Genomic DNA, 12,615 nt, shown 5'->3' with positions numbered 1-12,615 from the left:
TGTTTCAGCAGTATCGATCAGCAGCTCCATGACAGGCTGAACACAAGGACGGGACAGGCTGTATTTCATCTCCCCCTGCCTAAACAGCACCTGAAACAGGACCTAAATTGTGTTCCTTATCCATTTATGCTGTGGTTTACCTTCCTGGCAAAAATCTCCTTGCTGCTCTCTGCTTTGGCCTGACTACAACGTACCTAACGTGAGATTTCCCTGCCCTGGACCACGCCGGGAGTTGGCCCCGCGAAGGTGAGCGGTGCCGGTGGGCGCCCAGCTGCAGCCTGCCTTGGGGATGGGGTCCTGCAGGGAAATCCACTTCTGGTGATTCTTGTCTGTTTTCTTTCGCTTTCTAAAACATCAGAATAAATCCTTCAGGATCCACATTACCCTTTTGGGGTTATGGTAAAAACTTTCAATGGCATAAACAAGTCAGATATGAACTGCTATTAATTTTATGAAAGACTGAGCCATCAAGCTGAAGTTTATGATGCTTTCTCTTTAAAACAAAAATTCCTGGTTGATATAATAGATTAAGTACTACTGCACTTTAACAGGGGAATTCCTTGTGTCCTGCTCAGTATGTTCTGCGTTCATCAATGATAGTTATTAAAAACACTCTTTGAGAGAAAACAAAACAGAAACCATGGAAACTGTAGGCAGTTGGCAAAGCTGATGTGGGTTGTAAAGCAAAGGTTGGGGGGGGGGGGGCAGGGTTAAAATCCTGAAATTATAATTTGGGGGTTTTTCCCAGTGTTGTGGAAGTTGGCCTAGCTACAGTTTATTTAAAGTACTTCTTACAAGGCCACTTTAAACTTTAATAAACAGACTATTGGCAAGTCACAGATTAAGGTCAAAACAAATCTTGTAAAATCAAGATGAGGTTCAAAAACTCATTTATCCATTGTTCTGTAGATGATATCCTATGGCTAGATGTAAGAAAATTAACTTGTACATCCTGATATTGATGCAAGAAATCTACTAATTTCTTTCACTAGTAAGTTGTGAGTAGCAACTATAAGGAATATTGGATTTTTTCTTCATTATTCTTAAAACACAGCTGAAGATCAAAGTCTCTTACTGTGAAACAGTATGATAAATGATATTCTTTTTAGACAGAAATCCTCTTCTGGATAAGGATCTTACTATGTACAGGACACAGCTTTTGGGGGGGATTTAAAGTCATATTTTCAAGATGAGGATGAGTTTTAAAAGAATGTACCTTTTGACTTCTGCATAGGAACAAATTTAGCTTGAAAGTGACATTTCTTCACATGCAAGAAGAAATCCACACTCAGTACTGCCTGCAGTGATTCCTGAGGTTTAAACTGTATGTGAAATAGAGGAAACCCCATCACATTTCTCTTTTCAGCTTTCTTCTTTAAGTTTTCTGTTGGTTTAGCTTTTCCTCCGTGGTGCTTAGTGCTTTGTTTGAATGACCATGTAGTTACAATTCATCTGTACCTAGTGAAGGAAAAAGCAGTGTCAGCATTCAATAACAGAGACAACAGTATAGGTTTTGTTTCTTAAAATGATCAACCATGAAACACAAGAAGGTGTAAAGAACTCTTATTTTAATTCCACAGCGGCTGCCTGTATGTTAAATCTGAGCTGACAGATTTATTTACTGGTATTCCAGAATGGACACAATAACCCCTTTTGTTGTGCATGTTGAAAACAGGGATCTATTTGCTCTCCACAAACCAGCAATGTTCATACTGAGAAGCGACAGCATAGAAGTACTAAATTTAAAGCTTAGTCGGCCAAAGATATTCTAGCCATCCTCTGTTTATTATGAAATCTATTTCCCAATTACTTAAGGCATTTTTCTTATTTAAAGAATTTCCATGATATCAGCACACCGTACTTTTTGCCTGCCTGACGATTGCTAGGTTTGGACCCGCTTGAACGAAGAACTCAGCCTCTCATTAATGTCAGGTGTTGGGCACTAATGAAACATGCGTTCACTAGCTTCATCATAAAATACAGGATCCCCAAACTTTCCAAACCTTCAGATTTGCACTGTGCAAAAATGTAAGTGTAAAACTTGGTGTCAAATGTTAAGTGCAGAATTAAAAAAAATAGATGGAACCTCTTTTATACTAGATTTTCTTTTGAGTTACAGCAGAGCAACTTTCAGTAATAATGTCATGTGCCGATGTAGCTACCTATTTCAGTGGGAGTTAAGCAGATATTAATAATGTGCTTTTGAAAATCCCATGGACTCACTTTGTACTTTTACTGCTTAGTAAAATTAAATACTTTTGAAGAAATTGGCCCTGAGCTCCTGAATGAGAATATACTTCCCATTACTTAATTTCCCTTCATATTAGTCTTGAAATGTTTAAAGTTCTCGGCTGAATAGCTTTGAGGTTGCTGAACCAAAGTCTGAAGGAGAGCTTCTTTTTCCATTTGTTGTCCTCTTAGAAGCAGGTTCCCTTCAGAAAGATGACCTTTCTGAACCTTCAAATATTTATAGTAAGGGGGTCTGTTTGAGGCAAAGTAAAAGAATAGTCTAAATTCTTAAGAGCATGCAGTAAAACACAGTCTTTTTTTAGATTTACTAAATTAGCAGAGGAAGAAGGAGACAACAAGACACATGTGAGGCACTGTAGGCACCACGCTTAAGTATCCGAGATAACCGAGCTAGTGTGGAAGTTAGCAACTTCAAGTCCAACCAACATGAGCAGTTAAAATGAGCTGAACTCCTCTATTCTGAATGTCCCTCTGGGCTGTTCCATACATACATGCATAGGCATTTATATATATTTGAGCACATGTGTATGTATCTCCTTCTTGGGAGTGGAAGGTAGACAGAAAGGGAAGAGGAAGAGGGACACATTCTTTGAAAGTTTCCTAAAAGACCTTCTGCATAATGCCACTTCTGGGGACCGATGGGTTTGAGGCTGAGCAGTGGGGAGTAGGAGCATGTTGTTTAAGCTCCCCATTGAATAGCTCATGATGGAGAACATTCACCACTCCCCTGCCTCTGTGTGTGTAAGCTCCATAGCCCTAATTCTGGAGTTTTCATTTTCTTGCTTTCTCCATGTTTGTATAGCTACAATAGCTGTTTTGGGGAGAGGCTACTTTTGAATGTATTCCACCTGCAGTGATTATCCTAGTGGCAGGTGGACAGAGGTTCCAGGGAATGCAAAGTGTGCAGCGCTGCGTGTGCCTGCATAAACCAAGGGCTTTCCATGCTATGTTGGCTCCTTCGCTATGTGTATGCTATCGTAGGCTTTTACATGCATTGTGGCATTACTTTGAAGTTTGTCTGACGTGTTTATGTGCATGCATATGCACTATGTATGTCTTAAAAAGAACATTTGTTCTGGGCAGCTTTTCCTACTACTTCTTTGCTATTGTCCTTCGTGACTAGCTTGTTTTCCTTCTTTCACCCTTCTGCTGTATTACACAAATTTTAAAAATAAGGCCATTATTTTTTTCCCTGAATTTATGGATCACCTTCTGAAGAGCTAGATTTACTGCAAAATTGGTCACTACTACATCATTTTTTGCTAACTAGAAAAATACTAAATAGATTTTAAAATTAGACTTTAAAATATTAGATATGCATCTGTGCTTTTTCTTTCTTAAATAATAATCTGCCAAAGAACTTGGACTGAAATGCCAGATCCCCTTCTGTATCAGGGAAGCTGCTGCGCTGACCCATTTTGCCTTCACATTAATTAAATTGGTAGAGGGAGGTTGCTTTATTGTCAGGTGCTGCGTAGGGTGCAATCTCCTGTAGTAACTCCCACTTCACTGCATTTACATGTCGTTAGTGTAGGTGTTGACTGGACAAGACAGATGTGGTTGGGATTTGCTATACCAGGGGAATGCCTCTAGTTTCTGGAGTTTGGGGGCATGTAATGTAGACTGTGGCACCCTTTGGGTGACTGATTCGATCCTGGATTGGGAAGCCCTGAAGTGGCTTCGAGCTAACTGTGCCTTACCTCTGGGTGTCATTCTGAGCCACGGTCTAGGTGAAGTGTCTTTGCCAGGCTTTGTGCCAAGTAACCCAGGTCTTAGCCTAGGGACGTGACACAGGTCCACAGTGAGATGAAGTTCCAGTAGTTCAGAAAGTTTCAGTGGGTCACTCACAGTGACGGAGTCACATCTGTGAATTTTTGCAGGATCAAGCCTGGATCTGTGGTAAGGGGTTAGAAATGTGGACAGCAGTTGTGAATTTTAAAATAGATTTAATTGCACCTTCTTATGTTTCATTGTTCATCTCTGGAGGTTTTCCAGTGGCTTTTAGGATGCCTCTGAAAATCAGATGTGATGAGATATCACCAGGTTTCAAAGTTTAGCTTTACCTAAAACTGTGTCAGTGTTTTCTACCCGCCTCCCTTATTTAATTAGAATTCAGTGCAAGTTCACAAGTTTGACAACTGTATAGCCTGGGAATAGTTGTCTGTGAGATTCTAGTTCCGGACTGTGTATGGAGGGATGGGGCTGTGCACCACGCGCCTGTCCCCTGATGTGGAAGATGGTGCCAACCCACTAGTGGCACTGCGGAGCCAGGGTTCCTCTGCTGCTATATCCGTGTCTGTAATATCGCTCTTCCTATTTGCTTACAGTCTTTACAGACAAACAGGGAATAGCTAAAGATAAATAATAACCAAGGGGAACTGTATGCTGTGTATCTTCAGATACAATATTGAGTATCTTCAGATGGGAACCCTGGCCTGAAGTGCTGAGTCAAAGGATGAAGAAACTATAGTTTATGCTTTTGCAGAGACCAAACACTTAATAACAACCACCTCAGCCTGTAGCCCAAAGTTAGACTGATGACAGGGACTTGCAGAGCAGAGCAGGTCCATGGCCTATGTTTTTGTCCTTCTGCAGACACGGTGGTGCTTCAAAGGCAGGTTTTTTTACTGCAGTGCCCCTGAGGGCCATGCCCTGATTGCCATGTTTATGTGCCCTGCCTTTCTTTTACCAAACTGCCCCAGGTCACAGCCAAAGGAGGCCTTGAGGTGCAATAAATCAAAGTTGGCTCTGAGGTGTCCTGGATTGCTAGACAGACTGCGTCTCTTCCCAGTTTGAACTTGGGAAGAGGACACACCACAAAAAGAAGTGTTGGTTTGAAGTAAGATACGAGCTGTCCGGAAAAGCTAAAATAAAAAAGCTAAAGTTGTCTGGAAAAGCTAAAATAGAATTTAGGCTTTCTGACGTAAATCTAGCCCTAAGTTAGGCTGCACAGTGAGTCTGGAGGGTGATGTTGCTTGCTTTCTTTTAGAAGAAAATGGGCCATCCTACCTCAGCACATCCATGCTGTGGGATCAGATGTTGTCACCTGGTATAGTTCTGCAGGCAAGAGTTTGGGTGCTTAAATCCCTAGCTGTCATCCTTCTTTCACAAATGGTAGAGGTTTGACAGCAACGACGAGCAAGGATATTTTAACTGGCAATATTGACAGAGACAATTTATAGTCTATTGTGTGGATGCAGCTGTTAAGCATTCATATCCTGCCACCATCTTGGCATTCCTGACTCTATTTTTGACAAAGGATGTTTAACCAGGAATACCTTCATATCTCAGCATAATTTATGTCTTGGCCATTTGCATCTTTTCTCTGTTGCCCTCCTCCAGCTTTCCCTCCTTCCCATACTTGTCCTCAGACACACACATCTCTGAAAAAAAGAAAAAAAGGGGGGGGGGGCGGAGCAAATGAAGCTAAAATCATCATCACACCATAAGTACAACTCGGTAACAGAAGAAACGGTTGTTTGGCAAGTATTTTACATAAATCAATTCTGAAACCAAGAAAACTCCTGTATTTACTATGGCAATTAAAAATCTCTGTATGCAGTTAATGGATAAAGAGTTTTTAAGTGCCATCCTTTTGAACTGCACTTTTAGGGCTTCCTTAGGATGGGGCTTGCTACAGAAAGGATGCTCAGTGTGTTCTGCCAAGGCATTGCACGCACTGTGAGCAGGGAGCTGGGGAGAAATTCTTTGTACAGCTACATTTTAGTTCACTAAACGATTAGTTTTGCCTTTTTTCCAGATAAGATTTTTTCAGTCATAAAGCTTAGCCTAGTCACACTGACGGAAAGTAATTCGTGCAGTACCAGCACACAGCTCCCTGTGTGAGCCGACTCACCTTGCTGCCCAGGAACAGTCGTGGGCTGAAGCACATGAGCAGGGTTGCAGTGACAAGCCTGTGCCTGGGCTCCCAGCAGCCTTCAGGTGTCAGGTTGTCACAACATCACTTTTCTCCCTTGGTATATCACACACAGACTCCTTTTCAGCTGTTTTTCTAGTTACTGATACTATTTCCTGACAGTAAGTGTCCACATTATGTTTCTCGCTATCACAGCACAGACTAAAAAGCACAGAGTAACATCCCATAAGTACTTGAACAGCGGGTGGAAAATGGTAGTAGATTATTTTCCCCAAGGGAATTGGGTATGGTGGGGGTGAGGAAAGAAAAGCTGAGAGTCTTATTTCCATCTATGCTTTTTTCCTGGGGTACAGTGCAGTCACACAGTGTCAAGGACATGCTGTGCAATTGCACCTAGCAGTCAAGGAGCGTTCGCCCCGAGGGCTGTCCTGCTCCAAGGGGACAGCTCGCTCCATCATTGCTGCAGAGGTTTACTGGGGTTTCAGAATGCTGGGCAATCAGCCCTAGGATCTTTTGAGTGATGTCCAGAGTGTCAAGCAGTTTAGGCAGAAAGAACTGATATAAATTACAAGTAAGTGACTTGTGGCATCTTGGAAACCAGCCCCCACTCTTGGGTTTTTTTTTTGTTTTTTTTTTTTAAAGCTTCCCCTGTTTTATTTCATGTCTGCAGGGAGGCTCAGCCTGCTGGCTGGCTCAGCACACAGGAGAAAATTTGGTGTGGCTGTGATTGACAGGACCATGATGTCCTGTCAGGAAGGCTGTGTTTTAGAAACAAAATTGCTTTGGGAAATTGCAACGGGATAGCTTCCAGTGAGCTAAACTGAAAGTGCCTTTCAAACAAAGGGATGCTCGTCCTTCTGTACCCTCTTTCCTTCTATTATCCATCTGCAATTCTCGTGGGGAGACAGAGAGGTGTCTGTTATTTCCTGGTCTGTGCTTTTCTTCCTTCTCTCCCCTCTCCTTGTCCTTCACTGCTGAAATATCTCAGCAATGCCAGGAGGCTGGTATGCCCCGGGAGGGTAAGAATAGTCTACAATGGCAGAGATCACTCCTGTTGTTTGTCTACTTGCAGTTGTCTGGGCAGAAGATCCACACAAGAGGTAAGAGCAATTGGATCTGAGAAGCTAGAGCTTTTGCAAGACAAATTGTTAAAGCCTTAAGAAGATTTGTTCCAACATCCAAAACTAACAGTCCTGTTCAAATCATCAAAATAGTCCTTCATCAGTCCATTGCTGTGGCTGGGTTTCTCATTTCCATCCTTGAACCTCACCAAAAATTCCCCTCTCTTTTTTTCTTCCCCCCTCCCCCTTTCTTCCCTTCCCAGGTCTAATCTCCTTTGGAAATGCCAAAATTGTTAGGACATCAGGAGCTGGAAGTATTGTGAGCCTGTTCAAACATGGAGCGCTGGGACTCGCTGGGATTTTTGATTGTCACACTCAACTATAATGTGACGATTGTAGGTAAGTACTTTAAAAAAGCTCTCTTCTTTCTTTTGCTGCTCCATATCCTGAAGCCACCCAAGTGTCCTACCGATAACTGACTTTAATTTCTAGCTATGCCTCTGTGATACAATGCCTCTCTTACAATGAGAAGTTGTTATTTGGATACATGATATGAGTAGATAATGTATTTCCATTCTTGTTAAACAGATTCGTACTCCCTCTCTGGTAGATATTTTTTTAACTTTATGTAAAAAATTCTAGCAAGATTTTCACAGTTGTCTCTTTTTAGTGCCTAAGCTTCCAGTCAGCTCTAATGGCTGTTGTAGGGATCATGGTGAAAACACACAGAAGTAACACTTTATTTATACCACATAAAGTGAACAGTAGAATGTATGCAATAGCTTTAGTGATAAATGAAAAAGTTTAAAGAAGAGAAAAAACCCCCCTCTCTTTTACAGGAAGAAGTCTGTGGTTTATTACCATTGTGGTTAATTACCATTGCTTTTCATTCTTTATTTTTATAAACAAACATCACATGTATTGTTAAAAACCCCAACAAAATACAGTTGGTTTTACCTCAACTAACAGTTATCCGAGTGCTTTTTTTTCCTCATTATTTAAGACACTGTTCCTTTTTTCATGGGCTACTTTGAGCGAAGTGTGAGCCAGATAAAAACTTTCAAGGGCCTTCCAAATACCCTTTGCCTCCAGCCACAGGCAGTTGCTGTAGTTCGTGCTGTGCATTGCAGGGAGTATCCAACTAAGCCCCAGGGGTTTGGGTGAAGGGGCTTGTTCTGGTACGTTTAATCTAGACTGAGTCATTAAGGAAGGTGATGCGTGGAGGGGTTATCTCTAAAATGTGTGTCATACTAAACTACTTCCTAAGGAGCCATTGATTTTTCTTAAGCAGCACTCCCTGTTGTACATGTTCTAATTAAAAATTGATAGTGAAATAGCATGTAGTATTTTGAGCTTAATTAACTAATGTGCTTCAGAACACTCTGAGGTCCTCACAGGGAAAAAAATGCTACCTAAGCATGAAACATTGCTTGCTAAAGATGACTGATTCAGTACAGCTGGTGTTTTCTATTGACCGACACTATGTCAAAAAGAGAGTAACAGTACAGCCTGTCACCAAAATGCAGGAAGCTGAAAACACAGCAAAACCACCACCAAAGTTCAGGCGATTAAAGATAAAATGGAAGGACCTCAATTTATTTATGATTAGATAATACATTATTTTGCCAGGACCAGCAGGTTTCTCTGATGATCTCTCATACAGCTTATATATCCCTAATTTTTTTTCAGCTGAAATTTTTCCACTTCAGAGTGGTTTTACTGTTCTAGCCCATAATCAGTCTACTAGCCACAAAGAGTTTATATGGGGCATTTGAACTGCATGTTCAGTACAATAATAGGTATACAATGTTGCAGAAATATTTGAATATTTAAAACTCACACCAACTACAGGGAAATAGCTTTATGGGAAATAGCAAAGAATGTTGTTCAAGACAATACCTGTAAAGGATTGTATATTTTGTAGAAAAAATGCTTTGGGATCTGGATTTTTTAAAAGCTTTTAGAATGTGTATTGGTGTTATCTCACAGACTATCTTTAAAACCTTGTGTGGATGTGAGATGTGCAATTACTATTAATGACTTGAGGTTTTCAGTGCATTTCTCAACCATTAACTCCGTATAACATGCTTTTCTTTAGTCACTGACTCGTGCTGTTTGTCTGTCTACGACTACAACTGGTTTCTTAATCATTCCTTAAAGCACAGAATTAATCTTATCACTCTTTTCTGGTTTGGGGGGGGGGGGGGGTGTCCTTTTTGTTCCTAAGTATTTTGTTTCTTTCTCCTTTCTTGGCATGTTTTAAAAATACATGAAATTAAAGCAGGGGATTATTAAGTCAAATTACTTTTTCAAAACCATGTAGGGAACTAGTGACAGGACTCGAAAGGAGACTTGAGAAATTCAAGTGCTAAACTTAACCTCAAATGTTAAATTTTTCCATATGTTTGTACAGAATATATTTTTAATTTTTGACAACATAACAGTATAAACTTAGGCCTTCCTATCCTGCCCAGGAAAAGGATTTCTTTTTTCTTTTCTTCTTTTTCTCTCTCTCTCTTTTTCTTTTTTTTAATAAACAACTTTGTCAGTAATACAGCAGTGTGTGTAACTTTACAAAAAACTTTTAATAAAAATCTACCCCATCCAAAAGTCCTCCAAGAAACTATCATGAACAATACGGTCTGATTCAAACGATATGATACGTAGGGTATCAATGTCTGATCTTTCACTGCTATTGGTGTAATGGGTTAAGGTTAAGGCCTGATCTTTCCAACCAAAGTGAATGAGGCCAAACCCTACCTAAAGCAATCATATGAAAGAGTTCAGGGAAAGATGAAGTAAGCAATGTATGAAAATACCAAACTTGTAGGGCTTCACTTGGTGTTGTATCAAGACAGAAGGGAGCTTTTGATCTGAATCGAGAGAGAAGCTGTGCAGCAAGGTGAACGAAGGTTGGAAGACGTGATCAAGATGGGGCAACCAAAGAAGCAGCAGAGAGAAATGACTGGGGTATACGTATGCACACACAAATGTACACGTGTAGAACATTTTGCATAAGTTTGCTAATATCACCCGTTAACTAGCTCACTAGTAAATACCAGTCTAGTCACAACAGAGAGATTTTGTTGGCTATAGTAAACTTTACATACAATTTCATGGCCAAGACTAAGAACAAATACTATGTCATGGAACAATTTTCTGCATCTAGAAGAGTTTCATACTGTGTTAGCTGATATATATTACTGAAATAGGACAAAATTCAGGTGCAGAGGTATGAACCCAACAGCAAGGAAGAACTGTAAGTGAAATGGGATTATTAACTCAATTGTGAACTCTCTTTATCAGATTTGGACATGTTCAGAGTGTTTTCGTTAGGCTGAGATTTCAGTTGGCATGGCTTATTGTATGTCCAACTCCTACATACTCCTACAAGTTGTGGCAGAGGAGGTTTACATTGGATATTAGGAAAAATTTCTTTACTGAAAGGGTTGTCAGGCATTGGAACAGGCTGCCCAGAGAAGTGGTTGAGTCACCATCCCTGGAGGTATTCAAAAAGCACAGACAAGGCACTTCAGGACATGGTTTAGTGGGCATGGTTATGGTTCGACTCGGTGATCTTAAAGGTCTTTTCCAACCGAAATGATTCTATGATTCTGCACTGGCAAGTCTAGATGAAGGTTATGGAATGTGTCAGCTAACACATTTTCACATGAGTTTCAGTCCCAGTCAAAACAAAGCCAAAGAGGAGCTTTTAAGAGGGGAGACTGATCTGTAGATGTTATTTCTTCAAATATCTTGGGTGTAGAGAGAGCATCACTACATCACCTGCCTTCCCTTCTTTCTCAGTGCTCTGACTCTTTTTCTTTCCTTTTCTTCTCTTCTAGGAAAGATCTGGCTAATGTTAATAATTCTGCTGAGGATGGCAGTGGTAGTATTAGCAGGCTATCCACTCTACCAAGATGAGCAGGAGCGCTTCGTCTGCAACACCCTGCAACCAGGATGCTCCAACGTTTGCTATGACTTGTTCTCTCCTGTATCTCACTTTAGATTCTGGCTCATTCAGACTGTGTCTATTCTGCTACCTTATGCTGCATTCAGCATTTATGTTTTGCACAAGGTAGCTATGTACATTGTAAGAATGCACTGTTTGGTGCATGGATGCAAAGGGAATAAGGGTTTATCAAGCCCCAAAGACCTGAAGGAGCTCTGTAGAAGTGCTGTTGTCAATAGATTAGATTGTGGTGCAGACAACCTAAGTGTCCTTAATTTTTCTGGGGCATATACTGTTCATCTTTTTTTTAGGACACTACTTGAGGCTGCCTTTGCAGCTGTGCAATATTTTCTTTTCGGATTTTTTGTTCCTGAACGCTTTTCCTGCTACCATTCACCTTGTACAAGCACAGTTGACTGTTATATCTCCCGGCCCACTGAGAAATCCATCATGATGATTTTCATCTGGGGGGTCAGCAGCCTATCCTTTCTGCTTAGCGTTGCTGATCTTGTCTGTGCTCTCCAGAGAATGACAGCAAGAAACCAAAGGAACAAGCTGGCAAACCTCCATGTAGAGAATGAGTGCATTTTAAATCTTCCCCCAGTACAGCATGGTAGCTCTTCTCCACCTCAAAATCAAGACTGTCCAGTATCAAATAGCAGCCAGACCAGTGATGGCTCCTGCTCACTTCTCTCTGAAGAGGAAGAAGAGGCTGTTCTTCATCCTGAAGTGGTCTCTCAGCAAACTGCCAGCACTAACCTTAACAGCAACAGCAATAAGCCCTGTATATTAGGAGAACCTGCTGTTAAGCAAGACAGCACTGAAGAACCCTTGTGTGCTGGTGACCACCAAGGAACTACATGCAGGCACGGGAGACCCAAGCTTCAGCAAGACTTCATAGATACTGCCCTGACTTTGAGACCTCAGATCAAGTCGCACCTTGGCGTTTCTTCCTCTGTAGTTCAGAGCAAGCTTTTAGGATACTACCCTTCAGCTGAGCTAAAAAACCCTGATGCACAATCAAATTATAGCAGTACTAGTTGCTTGAGGTCAAAAAAGTCAGAATGGGTATAGAGCCCTGAGGTAAGACGACCCTATGACCCTGGCAGGACACATCATTGCATCACTGAGGAGGTTTCAGGTAGTTTCAGCTGGATCCCTTGACTGGGTTATGCTGCAGAGACACAATGATGCCGTGTTCCTCCATCAAAGAGGAAGCAAAAACCTTGGATAAGAGTTTGAAGGATATTACATTAAGGGAACTATTCTTTGGAAAATGTAAAACTTTTATGTTTTTCTGAGTGTAAATGACTTTAAAAAGCTGTGGACTGTCGCTGGTGTGACTGACCTGGTTTTCCAGGAGTACATGTGAACACTTGTTTACGCTAACCTAGTTTTATTGCAGAAGATTGAGCTTAGGAAAGACGTGACTTTTAAACACAGTTGTACATTGTCTACTGTCAGAAGGTTAATTT

General features: G+C 41.0%; 1 protein-coding gene across 1 annotated transcript; it reads left to right on the top strand.

The window, feature by feature from the left end:
• Positions 1-7,523: 7,523 nt before the first annotated feature.
• Positions 7,524-12,266, top strand: GJD4 (gap junction protein delta 4). Its single transcript, XM_075022451.1, has 2 exons — positions 7,524-7,587; positions 11,034-12,266. Exons 1-2 carry the CDS (start codon positions 7,524-7,526, stop codon positions 12,212-12,214), a joined length of 1,245 nt encoding a protein of 414 aa, XP_074878552.1. The 3' UTR covers positions 12,215-12,266.
• The last annotated feature ends 349 nt before the right edge of the window (positions 12,267-12,615 follow it).

This window comes from Buteo buteo, chromosome 2 (assembly GCF_964188355.1).
Source record: "Buteo buteo chromosome 2, bButBut1.hap1.1, whole genome shotgun sequence".
NCBI lineage: Eukaryota > Metazoa > Chordata > Aves > Accipitriformes > Accipitridae > Buteo > Buteo buteo.
The sequence above is the reverse complement of the archived record's forward strand: the minus strand, read 5'-3'. Positions and strand labels throughout refer to the sequence as shown.

Coding starts and splice junctions, on each gene's coding strand:
- GJD4 (XM_075022451.1), top strand. CDS start 7,524: ATGGAGCGCTGGGACTCGCTGGGATTTTTGATTGTCACACTCAACTAT. Junction 7,588..11,033: donor CTATAATGTGACGATTGTAG/GTAAGTACTTTA, acceptor CTTCTCTTCTAG/GAAAGATCTGGCTAATGTTA.